Source organism: Halictus rubicundus, chromosome 3 (assembly GCF_050948215.1).
Source record: "Halictus rubicundus isolate RS-2024b chromosome 3, iyHalRubi1_principal, whole genome shotgun sequence".
NCBI lineage: Eukaryota > Metazoa > Arthropoda > Insecta > Hymenoptera > Halictidae > Halictus > Halictus rubicundus.
This window is the reverse complement of record NC_135151.1, coordinates 3,948,750-3,973,937: the sequence shown is the minus strand read 5'-3', so window position 1 is coordinate 3,973,937 and position 25,188 is coordinate 3,948,750. Positions and strand designations below refer to the sequence as shown.

Genomic DNA, 25,188 nt, shown 5'->3' with positions numbered 1-25,188 from the left:
AAGATATTTATTTAGTTTCAGTGGTAATAGCCTTTGTAGATCGGAAATAAATCGAAATTCTACGAAATTCTGTCGAATTTTATATTCCACCATTTTTTGAACATTTTCGGGAGCCATAAATGCATGAAGATCCGCAATCTGGTAAAAACATTGGAAGAATTTTAGACTATTGTTACATTACTTCTTAAGAATCGATTTTGCTCCAGTTTGTTGTAATTCCGATAGAGAATTTTCATTTTTTATTTTTCCAATCATTAGGATTGGACAGTGGAGATTCTATGCATTTATTATAAAATTGAACAGGTGGAATGGGATTACAAGTGTTCATTCACCAGACAGGTGACCCTATATTAAGGGACAATTACTATGGGTCCATGTTGAGTTTATTTGAGCACAAAACGAAGAAGAAGAAACTAACTGTCTAATAGACAGGTTCTACGCTGTCCAAGTTAAAAGTGTGAAAATGTTGTAAAGTGCAACTCTCAAACTTGCCAGCAAATGTGCATCGAAACACGTGGCCGTGGGTGAACAGACCTCTTCATTCGCACAGAGAACAAAGCACGTACAATTCACCGTATTTTCAAAGACTATATTGCTTCTAGTAAATCGTGGTAATGAACCTGTTGGAGCACTTGTCCCGAGGGATTGCAGAACTGGAACGTGTTCTAGGAGGATATTTTCAAATTTGCCAGTCAATGTGCATACAGTGAGCAAAATTCTGGGGCTAAAGGTTCAAAATTTTAACAAGAATTATATAATAACAACTGAGGATTATAAATATATTTTACATACTATAAGATTTGTACATATATATTTACTTAAACATTTATGCAAGAATTTTTACAAACAAAACCGTATTTTTCGTGCGAAACTCGTCTAAACGCACGTGTAACGAAAACAATTGAAAATATATACATATTACAAAATCATCATGTCATTGAATTTATAAGACTATTAATTAATTAGCCAACTCCATAACAGGAATATTTTGTCTTGCTGAAATATAAATTCATTTTCACCATCTATATTTTCCGAAAATGGGATTAACACCCCGTTGAGCATGGCTATGTATTTTTCTAAATTAATTTTGGAAACGAAAGAAAGTTTTAATTTTCCAAATGAAGAGAAAGTTCCCAAATAATTAAACATCCACCATGAAAACTTCTCCTCTTAAAGCTCGTGCAATCTGTCATATTATGAATAGACTGCGGATTTTATGCATTTATAGCAAATTTGAGTAGATGACATTTAAAATTGTGAGAAAATTTCAAAAATTTAAAGATGACAACATATTATTTTTCATCTATAGAAATTATTGAAGGGAGAAATAACATCATTTTTGGTATCTATTCCTTGCAATCGACGCAGATAATATTTATTTTGTATGAAGATCCGCAGTCTAATTATCAAGCACTATATCGCTCGCGATCAATTGTGGCAACGAACCTGTTGATGTCCCGAGGGAACCCGCCATAAGCAGGAGGATATGGGCGATTAGAAAGGGAGGTGGACGTTCGTCTAAGGGACGGAGCCAGAGTCTGGGAGCCCAGAAACTTCCTTTAGGAACTTCATTTAGGTATGATATTCTCGACGGTGTGGCAGTGGCAGGTTCTCGATTCGGAGCTGGCAATTCGGGGAACCTCTCTTCGTTTCTTCCGACTTGTTGTTGGTCGCGCGACCTTTACCCAGTTATTTCCTCGCGGTTGCGCACACGCGTGCACAAGCGCACGAGCGCATGCACGCGCTGACCTTCTTCGGACTGCCGCTTAATTTCGTTCACCGACGAGACCCGATCGTTCTGCCGACCATCTCCGCTGGCAATGTCAAGAACGGACAGACCTTCGCCACGAATTCCAGCCAACGATTAATTAATCCGTTTCGACCGGTGCCACTGTCTCGAGGCTGCGTCGCTTTTCGACCGTTCAATTCCACACGATTCGAGGGCCTGACCCCCGAAGATTCCGATTTTAACTCTTCGTGGTCCTCCGACTTCAGAAACTCTTCCTTGACCCTTTGCACTGTACCACGTCCAGTTGTCACGAGGATCTCGAAAAGAGTCTAGCAAATATTTATGTTATTTATTCTCTTCAAACTGAAATAAAATTCTATTTTATAGAACTTTAAAGAAATGAGATTCTATTTTACAGAATTTTAGAGAAGTGAAATTCTATTTTACAGAATTTTAGAGGAATGAAATTCTATTTTATACAATTTTAAAGATATGAAATTCTATTTTATAGAATTTTAGAGAATTGAAATTCTATTTTATAGAATTTTAGAGAAATGAAATTCTATTTTATAGAATTTTGGGGACATGAAATTCTATTTTACAGAATTTTAGAGAAATGAAATTCTATTTTATAGGATTTTAAAGAAATGGAATTCTATTTTATAGAATTTTGGAGAAATGAAATTCTATTTTATAGAACTTTAAAGAAATGAGATTCTATTTTACAGAATTTTAGAGAAGTGAAATTCTATTTTACAGAATTTTAGAGGAATGAAATTCTATTTTATACAATTTTAAAGATATGAAATTCTATTTTACAGAATTTTAGAGGAATGAAATTCTATTTTATACAATTTTAAAGATATGAAATTCTATTTTATAGAATTTTAGAGAAATGAAATTCTACTTTATAGAATTTTAAAGAAATGAAATTCTATTTTATAGACTTTTAAAGAAATGAAATTCTACTATACAGAATTTTAAAGAAATGAAATTCTATTTTATAGAATTTTAGAGAAGTGAAATTCTATTTTACAGAATTTTAGAGAAATGAAATTCTATTTTACAGAATTTTAGAGGAATGAAATTGTATTTTATAGGATTTTAAAGAAATGGAATTCTATTTTATAGAATTTTGGGGAAATGAAATTCTATTTTATAGAACTTTAAAGAAATGAAATTCTATTATACTTTATAGAATTTTAAAGAAATGAAATTCCATTTTATATAATTTTAGAGAAATGTAATTCTATTTTACAGAATTTTAGAGGAATGAAATTGTATTTTATACAATTTTAAAGATATGAAATTCTATTTTATATACTTTTAAAGAAATGAAATTCTATTGTACAGAATTTTAGAGAAATGAAATTCTATTTTATAGGATTTTAAAGAAATGGAATTCTATTTTATAGAATTTTGGGGAAATGAAATTCTATTTTATAGAACTTTAAAGAAATGAAATTCTATTATACTTTATAGAATTTTAAAGAAATGAAATTCCATTTTATAGAATTTTAAAGAAATGAAATTCTACTTTATAGAATTTCATTTTTCCATTTTATGGTATGCACTATATAAATTATCTGTTACTTCTAGGAAATTGTGAACGATTAGACAGCTCGATCGCTGCAACCGTAAAATAAATCGTAGTGCAAGGGGTTAATAAAAAAAAAAAAACGGATCATTACAGAATTCTATAATTTTCGGAAATTTTGGAATTCAAAACGCTCGAGCAATGCTAATGTGTTGCTCGAACGATGCTAATATTGCCAGGAATGGCAGCGACGCGTGTCTCCTGCGTGTCCTTAGGCCCGCGCGAATTCGCGACGCTCGTTAATCGCGCGAGCTGCATCGAGCAGCGCATCACGATCGAAATAACGGAGCGCGGCGTTCCTTTTGCCTCGAGAACGAAGAAAGAGTAGAAGGAGGAAAGAGAAGAAAGAGGAGGAGGAGGAGGACAACGGGTTCCTGGGGGAAGAGTTCACGGTTCGACTGTCGGCCTACGCGGCCCGCGATTTTCCCTCGACCTCCTTTCCTCTGCCCTCCTCGAAAACGCTATACATACTCTGTCAGCCCCGTTAGCTTCCTTTCAACGTCGGCCAGCCGTCTCCGCCAGCGAACGGGATTCAACCCTGAAATCGCCGGAGAATCGTCCAACACAGGGACTTTGAAACTTTCTGTCCCATTCTGTTTTTACTGTGTCAAAGATTGTCGGAAAGTTGTTTGTCGCTCCGCGCTAGAACGAGTTTCATCAAAAGTCTCACTCCGTTCTGCTCCCTCTGTCGAAGGTTGTTGCAAAATTGTTTGCTCCTCCGCCTCGAAATCAGTTTCATAGAGAATAGCCGTCTCCTTCTCTAAATCGTCACAAAATTATTTGTCTCGTACCAAAACGAGTTCCGTCAAAAGTGTCTCTCCGTTCTGCTCCCTCTGTCGAAGGTTGTTGCAAAATTGTTAGCTTTTAAATTGTTTTTTCTGCTCTGGAAGTCGTTCTGTCCCCCTAAATCGAGAATCGTCACGAAATTATTTGTCCCGTACCAAAACTAGTTTCATCAAAAGTGTCTCCCCGTTCTGTTTCCTCTGTCGAAGGTTGTTGCAAAATTGTTTGCTCCTCCGCCTCGACATCAGTTTCATAGAAAATAGCTGTCTCATTCTCTAAATCGAGAATCGTCACAAAATTATTTGTCCCGTGTCAAAACATACTGTGAAGTTTATCGGAAAATTGTTCGTCCGCTCCTGCATTAAACGATTGCGCAGATCGCCAAGATTTTCCGTGAATGTGTTCATTGTTTGCGGGTCTTGTTGCGACCGCGATAAGCCGCTCGAGCACACCATTTGTTTCACTGTTACTTCACTGGTGGCCGAGCAAAGAAGCATAAGGCAGAACTTATAGTTACGCGGAAGAGCACGTTTAAAGTGCAACATATGATCGGGTATGCAACGTTAGATCTTGGACCGTGAATGTTCGTATACATCTGTATACGCATCGATTTCACTGCAATTGCAGAAACATCGTACAATTATGGAGAACAATTGGAACAGATTAGTAATCCTGTTCAATTAACCGGAACGAATATTAGATCAGTGCAAAAGCTCGTTCCTCGCTGTATTTGAATAACGAAATCGTTGAACACGCGAATTTTGCGCTGACTTAATGAACCACTGTGGAAGCATGTTTACGTCTTTCTCGATTGCAAAATTCGCCCTGGCTCCAGCGTTAAAGAAACACTAAATCACGAGCGTGAATTAGGCGCGATCAGGGCGAATTCCGAAGGTGTTTCACCTGGCAGGTATTATTGCGCTTAGCGTACAGAGAGAGAGGATAGTTCACGGAGCTTGTGCTCGTCCGAGGAGACGTTGGGAAGCGGAATAAAGCAGAGCCGAGCGGAGCCGGAGGAAGGCACGGCAATAAAACCGGTTGCCGTGTCCCTCGAGCCGTTTTCCTCGTTTCTTTCCTGGATACGACGAACCGAGAGAGCCAGTACGCCGCGACAATGAGACCCATCGTTCCAGCGTGGCTCGTTCCAGCTCTCCATTCTTTGAACCGACGACGACGACGATGACAACGACGATGACAACGACGACGGGGAGGCGTGGCCCCTCAATTAATAAAACATTCGATAGCGCGGCCGAACCGAACAGAATTATTCCGCCATTCTTGCCCATTAATCTCTCGCACCGCTTCAATCAAATTCGCTGCCGTAAATCTGGAACATCCAGACCAAACCTTGACCACTTTCGCAATGGATCTATTTTTAGATTTCGTTTCGGTTTTTTGTTTTTTTTTTCGATTTTTCGATTTTTAGTCTTTTGACTACAGAAAGTGAAAAAAATTGCTCGTATTGCTTCATGGGAATAACAAGATTGATCTTATCTGGACGTTTCGCCATTTGCATTATAATCAGACTGCGGATTTTATGGATTTATGGTAAACATTGGCAGGCGAATAGATGAAACGTTCGATGAATTTAGTGTGATTGGCATTATTTACAACCTATTCAGATTGTTTTTACGTACAGTCAGTGTAAAAACTATTTGGACGCTCTCAATCGTACCAAATGGACTGATTTTTTGCGAAAAGCATCGGTTTACTAATTGACAAAAAATAAGAAGGCACTTTTGTGCCTTTTCTTCGGGCAATGAATAAATAACGAAAGGCATTTTTAAATTTTATTTGAGCCCGTAATGAAAATTTCAAACACGCGTTTTGTAGATCTATGTCAGTAATACACGTGCCGAAAACATTATCGAAAGGTGCGGTCAACTTTTCGATCGGTATTAAAATCGGTAGTTAAGCCTACTAAGCATTAAAGGTGTCTCGTAAGTAATAAAAATAAAATCGGCCACGCGAAATTTATCGAGCTTGGCCGTAATTATCAATATAATATCTGCTTCGACAAGGAAATTGATTCCCCTGCTTTCCGCAAATGAATTGTTTCAATTTCAATAATCGTGAAGCATAAAATCGGTGAACTGACCGTGCGTGATAGATTTAGTGTTAATATCGAAGGAGTGCAAAAGGTGGTCTTAAATTTCTCATTAAAATTCAACGGATAATTCGGCGTGCGAAGCTCTCGAGCTTCGTGTAAAGTTCAGCGGCGAGCGTTTCAATCAACTGGGACGGCTTTTCGAATCAATTAAAAAAAGGATCTTATCTCGAGAACGATACCAGCAGAATCGAATCGAGATTGGATCTTTCTACGCCCATGGATTTCTGTCTCATAGGCGATAAAAAAATCCGAGAATCTTTCCTCATGGTTCTTATCAAACTCGAGATCGAAAACGACGATCCACGGCCTGAATAAAATTTCCGAAAGCCTCGAGTCTCCATTTATCGAAATTTGGACGGGCCGATCTGTATCGGGGAAAGAGTCGAAGGTTAATTTTGCCGGGAATCCCGCATAGCCTCGGACACGCGGGTCTCGAAAGCGACCGTCATGACGCGTCAGCGAGAATGTCAGTTCATCGATTTATCGGAGCCAGGTAAACATTTTATCGGGCGAGGTTATGAATGCAATCGACGCAAAAACCGCTCCGTGGTCTCTCAATTACCCAATTTCAGGGCCGATTGTATCTTTATCGAGCTAGCCGATAAAGGCGCGTCAATACACGCGACGATATATGTGTGTACGTGCCTCGGTATATGTACAACCTCGATAGGATCGAAACTCGTCCGCGACGTGCGTGTCTCTCTGACCGAGCACGAAACCGCGAAACGACACCCACGCGTTCCTTATTGTTGCTGCACGATGGAAACTGAAGCCTAGTAGAGGCGCGAAATTTCAAGGAGGAAACGATTGTTCCGCTATTTTTATCTCGGACATCGATGCACAGGCTCCGTATCGATTCTCGCCGATTTTCGCGAGAGAAATTCCGGAATAAACGCTTCGGGGAAATGGCAACCGGACGCGTCTCGAGTATTGGCCATTATCTCCTCTCTCAGGAAATTTTAATTATAGTCCTAATGGAACTGCGTGCAATAGTTCCTAGGAATTCAGGCAATTTGCTACAAGCAGACTGCGGACTTGAAAGCGGTAGAAGCATTAAGAGGATTTAAGAATTTCAAGATACAGTGAATTCTCGATATTTGTCCAGCGTCATATATCGTCCAGGAGACATACCAGAGCCGTGTTATACTGCATATGGGGACGACCGAGGCCTCGTGGTATGCCTCGCGGTAGTGGGGATAATTTCGCGACGTTTATCGTCCAGGCCTTGGCGACATATATACCGGGTGTCTCACCTAACTCGAGCATCTAAAATATCTTTCTTGCTTTTATGATAGAAGAAGATTTCGGAGGGAAACATTAGTTGGTTCAGAGGAGCAAATGTTATGATAGGCAAACAAATTTGTTCAAGATTATATTTTTTGAGATTTCAAGGTCATCGAAGTTTTTTTTTAATGGAATAATATATTTTTATTCTCGCTATATGATAGCCAAGGTCAAGGCGAATCCAACGACCTGTAATATTATGACCTTCAGGTGACCTTGAGTTTGTTATCACCAACGATTCCGCACTATACATTTACATTCCATGGACGCTGGTGTACAACTTGTTGGAGCCATTTCGGGTTTTCAGTGCACCAATAATGCATATTATGTGTATTCAGTTGTCCATGGTTAGAAAAAGTAGCTTCGTCAGTAAAGAGAACGTCATAAAAGAAATGTTGATTTCTTTGTATTTGCTGCAATGCCCATGTACAAAAAGCAACACGATTCTAAAAGTCGTTGCCATGAAGCTCCTGATGTAAGGAAATATGGTATGGATGAAATTTATGACGTTGCAATATTTGGCACACACTTGCTTCGGAAATGCCTAAAGAACGTCCAATTTTTCGACAAATTGCAGTAGGATCAATGTTCACTTTAGCCAATACAAAAGTTTCGGTATCTCCTTCAGTAGCAGGCTTTGATCGTTTTCTTTTCAGTGATTTAATACTCCCTGTTTTACAAAACAATTGAACTATGCGATCAAAATTTTGTAGATAAGAATGATTTCTCTCGGGGTATATTTCTGCGTACGATAATTCGATAAACGATAAGTCCATTTAAAAAAAACTTCGATGACCTTGAAATCTCAAAAAATATAACCTTGAACAAATTTTTTTGCCTATCATAATATTTGCCCCTCTGAACCAAGTAATGTTTTCCTCTGATATTTTCTTTCTATAAAAAACAAGCGAGATATTATAGATGCTTGAGTTAGGTGAAACACCCTGTAGATAAATCACTGTATTGTCTTTAGCTTATTGAGATTGTTAAAGAAGGAAAGAAAAGTCTGTTCGATTACTGTTTCTTGCAATTGATGCCAACAATTTTTATTTTATACAAAGATCTGCAGTCTAGCTGTAAGCATTCAATCGTTCTAATTGATTGCGATCGTTCAATGTTTCTTTTTTATCTTCGAACTTGATCGCGAAACGGAACGAGCCTTCGGTTCAACAGAATATTAGCATGCGAATTTGCTCGAAAAGGAAATCATGGGAGAAAATATACTTGTATTTCTCTTTCCAAACAAAGTTTGCGGTGGTCTCCGTTAAATAGCCGTTTACGTCACCGATTACATCAGTGTAAGCGTGGAATCGGTATTGTGTCACGCTTGCCTCGTGCCACGGACATTCTCCGGAATAAATTACCCAATGAAACGGAGACCCTCTTCAGGGAGTTCTTCCACTCGAAGACGAGGAATCAAGGTTCGGGTCGTTCCCGAATTATTTTCGGACATGCTATCCGCTTGTACCAGGGGCTCCGGCGCACCCGTCGACCAATCGATGAACGGACAAACGGCGAGTCGAGAAGATAAGTAAAAAATGTACGAGATTCGAATTTTCCGGCTGAGCTCGTGTTCGGAAAAATTCTGTTCGGACCTTTAGCTCTGCGTGCTGTTGCATGGAAATGCATTCGTGCGTTCGTTTCTTATCTGTTTACCCCAGTTTCGCTTCACACCTGGTTTTCCCTCTGCGAATTCTCGAACCGCACCTTGCACTTGCGGGATATCGCGTGAACCGGGTGCTTTGGACACTTTAGACCTAATTAGTCGGTAATTGCGATCAACAGTTTTACGTTCGCAGACGTTTTTCAAAGGAAATTTTGTTTGCGAACATATTCGCCCGATTTTCGAGTGACTGATCGCCTCGGACCTAATTGCAGTGGTTTCTCTATATATGTCGCCAAGGCCTGGATGATAAACGTCGCGGAATTATCCCCACTACCGCGGAGTATACCCCGTGAGGGGCGTCGGACGCCGAGGAGTGTAAACATAGCAGAGCTCTGGTATGTCTCCTGGACGATGCATGACGCTGGTATGACCCGTGCTGTTGACATATATCGAGAATTCACTGTAGTCGGCGATTAAAGAGAGGTAGTAGAAATTTCAGTATTCGCAGTTTATTCTGTAAACGTATTTTTTACTAGGAGATAGTTCGGGGTATCGGTAGAATGATACGATCGAGTCGAGTCATCATTTCTGCCTGTTCATATTATCTTCATGAATGATGCATTTGCAATTATGTGCAATGACTTTTGCCATTTTCAGCTAATTCGAGAACAATGAGTCGCTAGAGTCGCGTGCAAATGTGAATATTACAGTATTAGAATTTGTTCCTGGACAGAGAAAGTGTTTGCCATTAAATTTAGTATTATCTGTTGTCGTTACACGTGTCTCTTTCAATCATGTATACGCGTTATGAAAACGCAAAGTTTCATTTTTCGTTAACAGAAATACTCAAGAATAATCGTTCACAGAGTTCAGTGTGGGATCTGAATCGATTTCTTATTTTTATCCGGGCAAAACGACTATACTGACATAACACTCTCCTGGACCCGTCTTCCTCGAAGTTGGCCCGCAAAGTTACGAGCATCCTTCATAAACATCCGCAATTTTGAAATAAGAATATTGCACAGATCTTGGCAAACATGTCCGTCCATTGCTCACAGTTTCTACTTGTTGCACCGTCACATTTTCTCAAAATTGCAGCTCCGCGTTATAAGACGCTTTCAGCTAATAAATGATAGAACAGCATGACAGCAGGCGATCACGATTGAGAAAATTGCTTCAAAATTTAGAACAGAAAGTTTTGAACAATTAAATTATAGAACTGTAGAAATTATAGCACAGAAGAGACGGACACGATGTACAGCGAATTCTCGATATTTGTCAACAAGACATCTTGTCAGCGTCATGTATCGTCCAGGAGACATCGCCTCTCGAACTTCGCGGCCCCTCACGGGGTATGTCCCGCGGTAGTGGGGATAATTCCGCGACATTTATCATCCAGGTCTTGGCGACATATATAGAGAAATCACTGAACCTCTCTTTACAAAACCATTAGCCCTTAAGCGTTCTCACGGTTCAATTAAAATTGAAACTTATTCAATGTGTAACTATTCGAAAATTTAGATAAACTTTTATCGTCTCACTAAATTCACAACAACAGAGCAACGTTGTAGCAATTGTTTCTATTTCGCAATTTAGATAATTTCGGTTGACAGACGCACACACACACACACACACACACACACACACCAGTCGTTATTCTAATTACCCTGTGCGTTAGCTTGCTCGTATAAATATGACTTTAATGATACCGCGCGCAATTAGGATGGATTATTGTTGTCCTTGTTGCTGCTGGCGGGACACCCTGTATATGTAGTTGGCGACAGCGTCACAGAATACGCACGTGGAGAGCGTCCAATCAATAGCAAGCGGTTCTTTCCGCGTGCACCACCTTCGAAAACAGTATTCACCAGGAAATATTGTTAGCCTCGAGCTTTATCTACCTTAATTAACGATAGTATAGCGATAGCCTGTCATCGGGTGATACCGGTCGCAATTATTTGCCATTTTACAGCTCTTCCTTCCCTAATCTAAATCCTCGAAGCAACAAATTCTGCACTAAAAGCATGTGAACCCTTCCAGGACCGCCGTCGACATTGATTGACAACATGCATTTACTTCCGGAAGTTGTAAATAATAATTCAATTATATGATATATAATCTGTGTTTTATTTGTAGAGCTTACTGTGCTTTAATTGTGAACATATTTTTTAATAATATAGTACTCTCTCTCTCTCTCAATACAGTGATTTCTCTATATATGTCGCCAAGACCTGGATAATAAATGGCCAGGATAATAAACGTCGTGGAATTATAACACGGCTCGGGTATGTCTCCTGGACGATACATGACGCTGGCAAGACCCGTGTTGTTGACATATATCGAGAATTCAGTGTAGTTCGCTTCTCAATAGTTCGCCTTCCCCCACTACTGAGCAACCATGTTCGCGTTCGTATTTCAAATGCGACTCTCTCAATAGTTCGTTCAAGACATATAAAAAATGATCCATATATTTTATATGGTACGTACATGTTTCATTTAAATAATTAATTAGTTACATGTTTAAACTGTTGAAAGATGAAGATATGCAATTTATGTCATTATCTGGTCCATTATTTGTATAATATATTGGACGATCTGTATCCACTGTGTTGTTATCATTTTCGTTACATGGACATTCTTTCCGAGATACTACAAATAATAACACTTTTATTAAGAAATAAATACGTACAATGTTGAAACTACGCAATTGCATTCTTCTTACGCAACAAATAACATACTTGTATCTATTTTTGCTTAATATCGTCGTCTCACACCGATTTCCCCTACGTCTATACACGAGGAAACTTTGTTGCGAACTATTCAGAGAGAAAAAACAATGGAAACACATAGGTCCACGTATCGGGAACAATTGATAGGGGTATTTCATTTCTTGGAAAAATATTCCCCTACAGCCTCGTATAATGAACTACTGGGGGGTGGGGGGAGAGTACTCTATCGTAATTGGTTAAACATGTTTAAATAGTGTTTAGTCAGATGGTGCACTTTTCGTGTAATTTGTACGTTCGTTACACAAGGCGATGAAGTTGTAACGTCTACGTCTTGTGCACACTGAAACACGTTTCGTGCCATAAGCGTTCGATCTCGTTACCTAACCGAATTTCACCGTGCAAATGGTCGCGCGAGGGTAATAAACGTTAATCTTTTCGCCGGAGCGGTGTTTACCTTTGCGATATAATCGCGAGCGTACAGCAGAACACCATAAGTCGCTGTTCGGTTTTCCCGAATCGAGATACTGCTGTTTAATCTTTGATTTCGATCCGTGATTGAGCGTCGATACGTCAGGTCGTACCGATGAATCGATTCTATTCACCGTCGTTATCTACAGATGTGTTCCAAGCCATCGATCTTTCAAGCCTTTCGCTTTCAACAAATTTTTAGACTCTTAATCAGAAAACTTCAGTTTCTCTACTCGGTAAATGTCCTGAATATCTAGCCTATAATTGTCCTAGAACTATCCCCACTACTGCGCAGTATGCCCCGTCAGAGGCCTCTACAACTTCGCTGTCCTTTTCAGAGAAAGAATCTTCTAGACGATAATTGTCCCCGGCCCGACCCATGCTTTGGACAATTATCGAGTTGGCACTGTATATTAGATGCAGAGACGCATGGAATTCTTGGATCTTTTTTTATTTTTGATTTTCTGCTTTTCATTCGTTCGGGCCATGTCCGCCGCGATCGAGGATAGGCAGTGAAGCGATCAAGGTCGATCACTGTCGATCTTTGGGCCTCCGATAGCGTTATCGGAGCTCGCGTGAGTCACCCGAGCCGATCTTCTCGAATTTTTGCCGGCGAATTATCGCGAAAATCGCTCGCGACCAATGTTTGACGTGGGGTCACCGCGATTAGTGCAACACGCGACAGCCAAAATGACGTGCCATTATCTAACTAGGCGTTATCTATGCGAAAGCCGCGTTGCATAAACGAATTCTTAAGGCTACCCACCCTATTGCCGTCACCGGCGGCCGATTTATCAGTAATTCGTTATCGTTGAAATTCGAAACCTTCCTGCTGGACTTCCCTGTTCCGCGAATGAAAACAGGGCCGCGGAAAGAACGACGTTTCACGGAAAAATGACCCTCGACTGCACGAGACCATTACCAGAGTGCAGATTTTATGGAACACAGAAAACGAGGTACAGAACAAGTTACGTTATCTTCGACTGTGTTAATGTTATCGATACTTTATATATCAGAAGCCCTGATAAAGCTGCTTTAACGATCTTAGTGTATTTAACAGATTTTTCTCTCTGAAGCATATCGAAGCTAATATTATTAATAGACTGCAAATCTTTATGCGGAATAAAAATCGTCTGACGAGACACAGTAGTCATTTCGAAGTCGTTTTCGTTCTCGAATAATCTTAACCAGCTGTAAACTCGCTTTTCTCGTAAACGCATAAAATTTGGACATCTGTAATTTGTGTAACATTGTACGCGAGCTACGAGCTAAATATTTTTCCAGATCGTCAACTATAGTCTAATTAATTTAGATCGAGTTTAATTTGATTCACAAGGCTTAAAAGAACCTGAAAATTTTCCCCCAAGTAAAAACCCTGATTGGACACCGTGCTACTCGAAGGAAGTTGTGCTGTTGCTTTTAAGAAAATTGATAGCGAGACTTGGGTCGCTGATTTTTGAGATAATAGGCAGTGATCACAGGTAGGCGAGGCGTCGAGGCAATATTTCATTCGCACAAGGATCCGGACGGTGTAATGACGAAGGATTGCGCGACCAATCGCTTTGAGCACGCGTACGGAAAAATAGCCACGTGGACGGCTGCTCCTTTGTGCACCGTTAACCGTTCATCCTTGAAAACACGTAATAATAATGCTAATCGGCGTTGCCCGTTTTGCCGGAGAAAAGGAGGCGCGTCACGCGACCTCGGGAATAAGGAAAATGCAAATCGAAACGGTTTCGGTTTATTACGGATTCCGTCGCCCACGTGACGAACGATGTATCTGGTGTTTGTTACCCTAACTGTTATCGCGACGAATGCTACTTCGCAGTCTTCGCGAACTCTCGCGGCTTCCGTTGCGCCTTTCGTCGAATTTTCGAGTTGTCACAACAAGACCCTTGCCCTTTCAATGCCCTGGCACAAATATCGTTAGACCGCGAATTTGGTATATTTACAGCAAATATGGTTAGAATAAAAATGGAACGATTAAAAGAATTGAACATTATCAAAAAATGTCTTATGACTTGATCAAATTATTAAATAAATTCCCGTTTGGTTCGCGCGTCTTGCAATTAACGCTAAACCTACCAAGCACAAAACTTAAACTTTGTACAATTTTCATTGTAATATGTGCTGAAATAAAGAAGTCAAATCTGTAATTTCCTATGAAAACGTTTTCGTAATTTCGATAATTTTGGAATAGAAAACCGGTCATTTTGATTGTGGTAGGTTTAGTGTTAATGCAAACAATTTTGATTTTGCATAAAGATCCTCCCCAGTTTGCTTATCATTAGATGTATGAATTATAGTTCTTTACTGGGGGAGTCGTTAATTGTTTACGCACAGCGATAATACACCTTGCACGGATGATCAAGTTGATGTCGATTCAAGGTCCGTGCATACTCGAGCGACGCGACGCCATTTTTCCGCTCTGGCCAATACAGATCGGAGAATGTATCAAGGGTGATCAAACCCGACCCAGACTTTATTCGAGAGGTCAACGTTACGCAATTTTTTCGCCGCTGGACGGGGATCATTGATCGGTAGGCTATTTGACCCGGGTGTCCCTGATTATTATACCTTTAACGAACGCTATCGTGGCGTCCAACAAAAACGTCCGAAGTTGACCCGGCGAGGTTTGACCCACGCGAGAAACCAATTTCTCAAACGTATCGGACGTCGACCTTGAGACTACCAACAATTTCGAGATCGACGAGGAGGAAAATCACGTTGGGAGATCGTACAGAAGATTCGTCGTTTATCTTAATTCAGTCCTCGAATTGGCGCGATGGCGAATGATCGAAACGATTAAGCAGATAGGTTTTCGAATTGATTTATACAGGGAACGAAAAATGTTTATTGACGGGCCACTCTGGGTCTAATCTTTCTCCTCGGTTTTATCCCACCGGTTACGTCACCCATGTTTTTTGAAAGACAATTGTAACATACAGGTATGTCCATTAGTCAGTTCCAATATAGCAACACGTTTCGAGGTTTTAAAGGGTTACATTCCTTCTTTCAAAGTACTAAATTGTGCAGTGTACATAAGATTGTGATAAGATTAGACTGTTTGTCTTTTAATTACAGGCAAAGGCGTGCGATAAGACTAATGAAATTGCGGAAATAGACATTTCGACGCAATCAATACAAATACGATACAGTGTACGCGGCAGGAAGCAATTGAGAAAACTGATTGGTGTAGTTACGAAGAAAAATGCATAATACAGAGATTTCTCTATATATGTCGCCAAGGCCTCGATGATAAACGTCACGGAATTATCCCCACTACCGCGGGTTATACCCCGTGAGGGGCCACGAAGCTCGAGAGGCCTCGGACGCCGTTGAGTAAATATAAACATAACACACGACTCGAGTATGTCTCCTGGACGATACATGACGCTGGAAAGACCCGTGTTGTTGACATATATCGAGAATTCACTGCACTACTGAACAGCAATGACTGAGAATTACCGACGAAAAATGATTAATTAAGTCCGTCTATTCCGATTAAGTTCAAATAAGATTATCCTCGAAATATTTATGAAAATCACTCAAGACCCGTGTTGTTGACATATATCGAGAATTCACTGCACTACTGAACAGCAATGACTGAGAATTACCGACGAAAAATGATTAATTAAGTCCGTCTATTCCGATTAAGTTCAAATAAGATTATCCTCGAAATATTTGTCAAAATCAATCAATCAGATGAGGATTAGTTATTATAGTGAATATTGTATGTAGAACGGGAAAGCGAAGCGAATCTCCGTCTGTTTCGCGATCGGATCGATTCGATCACGTCCCAGACTGTTAGACGGCCGCATTTCGAATTTATGTCCGATTCCAAACAGAATTCTGCTCCAGAAATATTATTACGAGCGCTGCGATCCCCGAAGAGGATCTTGACTATTTTCGTGAGATTTACGCTTAGGTCGAAAATAGTCAAGAGCGGCCATCGGAAACTGTGGGTGGTGCGAACGATTATCGTTTTGATTTATTTTAGGGTTGTTCTTCGGGCTTTTCTATTTTTCTATCCTGCGAGCAGCGGTTCTGATTTACGATGTTTGCGGGCGCGAAGGGTTCGATGAGAATCTTCGGCGATTTCGATCTTTTCAAACTGTGCAGCTCTGTAGACTCGCGATAATGTAGAGCGACCACGTTACCGACAAAAATAGGCGAAAAATGGTTTTACGTGCCTCAACATTATTTTTCAAATGCAAAATAAAACTTGTTTGTATTAATTGCAAGGCATAGGAGCCAAGTAGGAATTTATTCCTCTCTTTAATAGTTTTATTAACTTGTAAGAAATGTATTGGCAATCTCAAATTTTTGTGATCTTTTTATTGTTGGAAATGGCACCCACCCATTTCTGCCATAATTGCATAAAATCTGCAGTCTACTTATTATGTGTGTACTTAATTTGTGCTCGAATGGCGACAATTAGGAGCCACCAAAAATTGCCATGCCAGTACTCAAAACAGCCAAGACTCTGTAGATTCGCGATAAGGTAGAGCGACCACGTTACCGACAAAAATAGGCGAAAAATGGTTTTACGTGCCTCGACTTTTCGTCCTTATATGAGAATATTTTTCGCTGGGAAAGGGCTCATTCGAAAGAGGAAGGTTCAATCTAGCGCGCGCTGGTCACGAGCTGATGAGATTATGCGGATATTTGGTAATATAAGCGTTAGAAGTAGGCCAAAAATTGACGATGCGCATGCCGTGGGATCTAAGCATTTTTATGCCATTGGATGAGTTTTCTGGATGAAATCGAGACTAGCACGCGCTAGAAAATATCTCCAGCTACAAATTGAGCTATATTTTGTCTTGATTCTCTGCGAAATAAAGTCAAAAGCTTGAAGCACGTTTCTGGCGTCAGAATTCTTAATATCGATAATACAAAGCAAAAAATGTAACAAGTTTAGTCACAGACTTAGGACTCGTCGGATCAAGACCAAGATGGATCTTAGGTCAGTGGCTGAAGGCTGTGAACGGAAATTATACAGCAGTTCCGACCTGCTGACTCTGCAAAAGTCACGTGACTACGCTTGGCTCTTAATAACTTCGAGCTACCGAAGTTTGCCCCGTTTGGGAGCACTATGTTGTCAGCCTTGTCCCACACTATCGATCTTCAATTCAAAATTTTTATTTCACTCGTAGACCCTCTGGGAAACAATCGAAACACTAGTTTCCTATTTCCTTCAACACTAAACCTACCGAGCATTAAAATTGGTGTTAACGGGTAAAATTAAAATTCGTATGTACACATATTGCCTTGCAGAAATGACAAAAGTTAATTTGTGTCGATTCAAACTTCACTCGTTGCATACAGAAATTGATCAACTTCGTTTTAAGAAATGTAACACGCGCTAAACGCTGTGTCAGTCCCTGAGGATCGACGGCATCAAAGGGCCTAGCCGATTAAGATGGTCAAAACTGCCCTTAGAGGTTTTTCAATGATTAATGAACCATTCGAAAGCTGACCCAGAAAAACCCCTCTGAGCAAAATTTCAACCCCCTATCTTGCTCGTGAGGGTAGTTACAGGGTAAATTAGATTTCGCGCTTTTCCGCGCATTTCCCACACTCTGATGCTTCCTAAAATTCTGAAAAAAATGTGGCATATTTTGGATCCTAAGACAGATTTTTGAGAATTTTTTCAGATTTTTTTCTTGCAAACTGTGGTCGTAAAAAATGAAAAACCTCAAAAAAATCGGAAAAATGTACATTTCTCAAAAATATGAAAACATGCTATTTTGCTGTTTAGTGCCCCGATAAAGTACCATAACAGGCAGTGTCCTCAATTTTTTTTAGATTTTTTCTTGTGGGCACTTTTTGTCCAGACAAGAAAAACCGAATTTTTTCGCCGTTTCTGCTATTAGGAGGAAAGTTACACTTGTTGGTTTTATCGCAGGTATATATTAAGTCATTTTAAACATTATTACATTGAAACAAGTAAGTGTTTGACCTAAGAAATGGTTTAAGAGAAAAAATGGATTGTATTTTGTGCGATATATACCAGAATGTTCGGAACGTTTACAACATCGCCGGTTGGCACAGCGGTTAGGGCGTCGGGCTACGGAGCGGATACGCTGGTGTTCGAATCCCGTCGGTGGGAAAGTATTTTTTCCATACGTCATCTTTATTTTTTCAATTTCTTATATGGTTTATTCATGTGATTTTAACAATATTTTTTTAATGTTTTAAAAATATTGAGGTAACATTTTTAACTAAAATACATACAAAAATAGTTTTGCAGTATCTATTATTTCCTCGATTCTCTAATTGTATATGTTCATCATTGCGGTCCTGTTTAACATTGTTAATACTAAAATTCATTAATCTAGTTTCTAAGCCTTGCGTCTTCAGAAATTAGGGAGGAAATAAGAACTCTGAATAAATAACACGCAGCAAAGTATTGGTTTTTGTCAAATTGAAAGAAAAGGGCTACATACTACCACTATTTTGAAAGTGAGGTATCAGGTACAAATAAGCCTAAGCCATTCCTCTTTATTGTAAGGTACATGAGGAAGTAATTCCCGTTTATAGTTACTTGAATGAAAGACTTGTTCTGTGGACATTTATGATACGGATCAGGAAGTTCATTATTTTCGGTGGGATGCAGAGGCAATTCATAGTATACTAGGTCAAAAGTACCAGCTTCTACACAAACAAGTAGGCAACAAAACCTTTCCAAAAATTGGAAACAATTGGAACTGCAAAAAGACTCCATTTCAAACAGTATCCTCGGTAGATACTCTTGATTTTCCAGAAATGACAGAAGTAGATTTAAAAATTCTTTTCACGGAATCTTACCAATTTTCACAAGCAATTTCATATCAGGCAGAACTCGTGGACGAACACAATAATATAAATATTAATTTATTCCCTAATCCAAGAAAATAATATCATTAAATTCGAAGTAAAATCGGAGTGATATAAATAAAAGTTAGTTAAAAATGTTACCTCAATATTTTTAAAACATTAAAAAAATATTGTTAAAATCACATGAATAAACCATATAAGAAATTGAAAAAATAAAGATGACGTATGGAAAAAATACTTTCCCACCGACGGGATTCGAACACCAGCATATCCGCTCCGTAGCCCGATGCCCTAACCGCTGTGCCAACCGGCGATGTTGTAAACGTTCCGAACATTCTGGTATATATCGCACAAAATACAATCCATTTTTTCTCTTAAACCATTTCTTAGGTCAAACACTTACTTGTTTCAATGTAATAATGTTTAAAATGACTTAATATATACCTGCGATAAAACCAACAAGTGTAACTTTCCTCCTAATAGCAGAAACGGCGAAAAAATTCGGTTTTTCTTGTCTGGACAAAAAGTGCCCACAAGAAAAAATCTAAAAAAAATTGAGGACACTGCCTGTTATGGTACTTTATCGGGGCACTAAACAGCAAAATAGCATGTTTTCATATTTTTGAGAAATGTACATTTTTCCGATTTTTTTGAGGTTTTTCATTTTTTACGACCACAGTTTGCAAGAAAAAAATCTGAAAAAATTCTCAAAAATCTGTCTTAGGATCCAAAATATGCCACATTTTTTTCAGAATTTTAGGAAGCATCAGAGTGTGGGAAATGCGCGGAAAAGCGCGAAATCTAATTTACCCTGTAACTACCCTCACGGGCAAGATAGGGGGTTGAAATTTTGCTCAGAGGGGTTTTTCTGGGTCAGCGTTCGAATGGTTCATTAATCATTGAAAAACCTCTAAGGGCAGTTTTGACCATCTTAATCGGCTAGGCCCTTTACGAAATAATGTATAACACACTTCCGCTCAAAAGTATCCGGACACTTGCGAAATATGTATTAGCATCGCATAAAAGTTATTGTCGATTTTTACTAGTTTCTTATGAAATATCTAACGTTTTAAATTAAAAACTACGTATGTGGAACTTACGTAGTGTATATAATTCATATAATATCATAAAATATGTTTACACTGTCTTAATAGACCTGATGGAAACTAATTAAATAGGAATAATATTTTTGTATTTGAACTTGAAAATTGAAATGGAAAAGGAGACGAAATCGACTCCGTTTTTAACATGTTAATAAATACTCCGAAGTAATTATAAAATATCGGAAAATTAGAACGACCGCAGTAATAAGTAATACGTAATGCGCACTAATTACGTACAGTAATGCGCAGTAACAATAAATTAGCCGGTCTTAGTGCTGCTCCCTATTTCGAGCATCGAGACCCATTGATGCCAGCCGGGTATGTTTTCCTGTGTCAGACATTTCCAGGATCGAAAATGCTCTCGTAACGAACGTAACCAGATAGCTTTGACGTCACTAGTGGTAACAGTCTGTATCTGATCAGACCCGGAAACCGTGAATGGAAGCGTGCTCGCGTGGGAGGACAAGGGAGGCCATCTTTCTCGCTGTTGGAATGCAGAATGCAGAATGCAGAGAGCATTCCTCCGAGCAAAGGGCCTAGCCGAATAAGATGGTCAAAACTGCCCTTAGACGTTTTTCAATAATTAATGAACCATTCGAAAGCTGACCAAGAAAAACCCCTCTGAGCCAAATTTCAACCCCCTATCTTGCTCGTGAGGGTAGTTACAGGGTAAATTAGATTTTGAGCTTTTCCGTGCATTTTCCGCACTCTGATGATTCCCAAAATTCTGAAAAAAATGTGACATATTTTGGACCCTAAGGCGGATTTTTGAGAATTTTTTCAGATTTTTTGGATGCAAACTGTGGTCGTAAAAAATGAAAAACCTCAAAAAAATCGGAAAAATGCAGGTTTCTCAAAAATATGAAAACATGCTATTGAGCTGTTTAGTGCCCCAATAAAGTACCATAACAGGCAGTGTCCTCAATTTTTTTTAGATTTTTTCTTGTGGGCACTTTTTGTCCAGACAAGAAAAACCGAATTTTTTCGACGTTTCTGCTATTAGGAGGAAAGTTACACTTGTTGATTTTATCGCAAGTATATATTAAGTCATTTTTAACGTTATTACATTGAAACAAGTAAGTGTTTGACCTTAGAAATATGTTTTAAGAGGAAAATAAATTCTATTTCGTGCGATATATACCAGAATGTTCGCAACGTTTACAACATCGCCGGTTGGCCGAGCAGTCAAGGTGTCGGACTACGGAGCGTAAACGCTGGGTTCGAATCCCGTCGAGGGTAAAGTTTTTTTTTCCATACATCATCTTTATTTTTTCAATTTCTTATATAGTTTATTCATGTGATTTTAACAATATTTTTTAAATGTTTTTAAAAAATATTGAGGTAACATTTTTAACTAACTTTTATTTATATTACTCCGATTTGACTTCGAATTTAATGATATTATTTTCTTGGATTGGGCAATAAATTAATATTTATATTATTGTGTTCGTCCACGACTTCCGCCAGATATAGAAATTGCTTGCGAAAATTGGTAAGATTCCGTGAAAAGAATTTTTAAATCTACTTCTGTCATTTCCGGAAAATCCAGAGTATCTACCGAGGATACTGTTTGAAAAGGAGTCGTTTTGCAGTTCCAATTATGTCCAATTTTTGGAAAGGTTTCGTTGTCTACTTGTTTGTGTAGAAGCTGGTACTTTTGACCTTGTATACTATACATTGCCTCTACAACCCAATGAATTTTCGTGACTTTTCGGGAATAATTCGACACTTTCGTCGAAAGTTGAGAACGATTACCTTTTAAAGCAGGCATGAGAACTCTGAATCCAAGACCTGTTAAATGAGATGTAACATCTCGAAAACCTCTGTCGACAATACAAAAGTCTCCCCTCTTCATGATGGTTTTCAATCAAGTAACTATAAACGGAAATACATCCTCATGTACGTTACAATAAAGAGGAATGGCTAAGGCTTATTTGTACCTGATACCTCACTTTAAAAATAGTGGTAGTATGTAGCCCTTTTCTTTCAATTGGACAAAAACCAATACTTTGCTGCGTGTTATTTATTTAGAATTCTTCTCATTTCCTCCCTAATTTATGAAGACGCAAGGCTTAGAAACCAGATTAATGAATTTTAATATTAAGAATGTTAGAGAGGACCGTAATGAAGATCATATACAATTAGAGAATCGAGGAAGTGATAGATACTCTAAAACTATATTTACATATATTTTATTCAAAAATGTTTCTTAAATATTTTTAAAACATTAAAAAAATATTTTAAAAATCACATAAATAAACCATGTAATAAAAAATTGAAAATATAAAGATGATGTATGGAAAAAAAAACTTTACCCTCGACGGGATTCGAACCCAGCGTTTACGCTCCGTAGTCCGACACCTTGACTGCTCGGGCAACCGGCGATGTTGTAAACGTTGCGAACATTCTGGTATATATCGCACGAAATAGAATTTATTTTTCTCTTAAAACATATTTCTGAGGTCAAACACTTACTTGTTTCAATGTAATAACGTTAAAAATGCCTTAATATATACTTGCGATAAAATCAACAAGTGTAACTTTCCTCCTAATAGCAGAAACGTCGAAAAAATTCGGTTTTTCTTGTCTGGACAAAAAGTGCCCACAAGAAAAAATCTAAAAAAAATTGAGGACACTGCCTGTTATGGTACTTTATTGGGGCACTAAACAGCTCAATAGCATGTTTTCATATTTTTGAGAAACCTGCATTTTTCCGATTTTTTTGAGGTTTTTCATTTTTTACGACCACAGTTTGCATCCAAAAAATCTTAAAAAATTCTCAAAAATCCGCTTTAGGGTCCAAAATATGTCACATTTTTTTCAGAATTTTGGGAATCATCAGAGTGCGGAAAATGCACGGAAAAGCTCAAAATCTAATTTACCCTGTAACTACCCTCACGAGCAAGATAGGGGGTTGAAATTTGGCTCAGAGGGGTTTTTCTTGGTCAGCTTTCGAATGGTTCATTAATTATTGAAAAACGTCTAAGGGCAGTTTTGACCATCTTATTCGGCTAGGCCCTTTCAGGTTCTTTTGTCGCACGGCAATTTCCCGTCGTCCAGGCAACGTTCTTTCGATAACTTTCGCCCAGAGGGGCTCGGAGATCGAGCCACGAGATACCTTCGTGCTCCCGAGGTTCGATAATGTGACTGTCGAGGGAAAAATGCTGGGCAGACGACGATGCCCGATAGGATGCAAGTTCGATCGACAACCTCGTGACACGATGGCAGAACCGTTTCTAGAAGACGCAACCGTGCAATCACCGAGCCTGCTAGGGTTCCGGGGAAACGCGACACATAATTGTATTCGCGAATCGGAGACGGGAATCGAACGGAAATTTCGTTATCTTGTTATGAGGGCTGCAACGCGAAGCGGCGCGGACTATGCAGTCACTGAAATGCTGTGTCTGCAAAAGATGAACGACAATCAGGTTGCTCCTAGGAAATTCGCAATGAGCCAATTATGCTATTCATTTTCGTTGTTTAACTCTTAACACGTTCCTTGGCGACGACTATTTTATAAAATTCAAACGTTCGTGATTCACAATTTCGTGAAATGTTACTCAACAGCAATGCCAATTTTGATCACGGAGCAACAAGCCACCCTTCAGAATATAATCCAATCGTTTAAAATAATTTTAAAAAATTACGAAATCTTTGATTTTCACAATAATTATTTTACAGTAAATTTTTGTAATAGTTTATTTCACGAATAGACACTGACACGCACGTGTACGTTCAGTTCTTCGGAGATTAAAATGTTTCTAAGTAAAGGACAATTAAAATCTACTTGAGAGCTGTTAAAGACTTAGAAGAGCTAAAGAATTAAAGAGTTAAGACTCAGAAGAGCTAAAGAATTCCCCAAGAATAAAAGCTAAAGGGTCGTCGCACGGGAGCACTGACATTTGAGTGGAATAAAAAATTGAATGATTTTTCTTTCGCTTTGTTCGTCCCTGAGGAGGTTAAAGACAGCGAAGTCCGGTGGCGAGGGATGGTTACGTCGATGATACGGTTCGCCTGATTGCAGGGAGGACGACAGGTATGCAAAGGTGGCGTGGAAAGACGTGAAGGTCGGCGACCTGGTTCACCTATCGAACAACGAACTGGTGCCGGCCGACGTGTTGCTCTTGCGGAGCAGCGATCCTCAGGGCTCAGCGTACATCGATACCTGCAACCTCGACGGAGAGACCAATCTGAAACAGCGACAGGTGGTCCGAGGATTCGTCGATCTACAGGACACCTTCCAGCCGGCCAAGTTCCGTTCGGTGATCGAGGTCGATCAACCGAGCACCAGGATCTATAGGTAATAATATTATCCTTCGACAACGATCTTTCAATCTGTCGCGAAAGATGTTCACTTAAATGTTACTCGAAGGTTTCACGGAGCCGTGGTTCATCCTAATGGCGGCAGAGTACCTGTTTCTACGGAAAACCTCTTACTTAGGGAATGTTTGCTGAAGAATACCGATTTCGTGGAGGGCATAGTGATCTACGCCGGCCACGAGACCAAGGCGATGCTGAATAATGGCGGGCCGAGGTACAAGGTACGTCCTATAGTTCGTAATCGTTGAATTACAACGATTCAAGCCGAGATAATATTGCTTGAAAGTCGTGCTGTACGTTTTTGAGACGATCGCGAGAGTGAAAGTATGAAAGAGATCTATCCGAGATCCGCCGCGATTGTAGTTACAAGAAAATTAATCCTAGATAACTTGCCTATCGTTCATGGGAATTGAAAACAAGACTCCATTTACACAGTCTCAGCGAGATTTCCATGACAGTGCACTCCTGTAGCTAGTTTCTTTCATCATAAATAAATAACAAGACTGCGTTTATTGTAATCGCTTCTATCATCAGCATTTTTCCAGTCCAAGACAATCGTGAAACAAAAGATTCCCTACCTGTCGAACTTCTCGAACTTTGGTGCAGCCGAAGAATAGAATGGTAGAAAAAATTACAGAAA

General features: G+C 39.2%; 1 protein-coding gene across 5 annotated transcripts in view; it reads left to right on the top strand.

The window, feature by feature from the left end:
• The window catches only part of LOC143352409 (phospholipid-transporting ATPase VD), a 54,972-nt gene that overhangs the window by 21,468 nt on the left and 8,316 nt on the right, over positions 1 to 25,188 (top strand). For all 5 annotated transcript variants that reach the window (XR_013081924.1, XR_013081926.1, XR_013081925.1 and 2 more), the window contains exons 5-6: positions 24,253 to 24,528; positions 24,601 to 24,769. Coding sequence is in view for 2 of the 5 variants with exons in the window: in XM_076784873.1 (XP_076640988.1) it covers positions 24,253 to 24,528; positions 24,601 to 24,769 (445 nt within the window). In the remaining 3 variants the exon portion in view is untranslated. The remainder of the gene's footprint in view (positions 1 to 24,252; positions 24,529 to 24,600; positions 24,770 to 25,188) is intronic.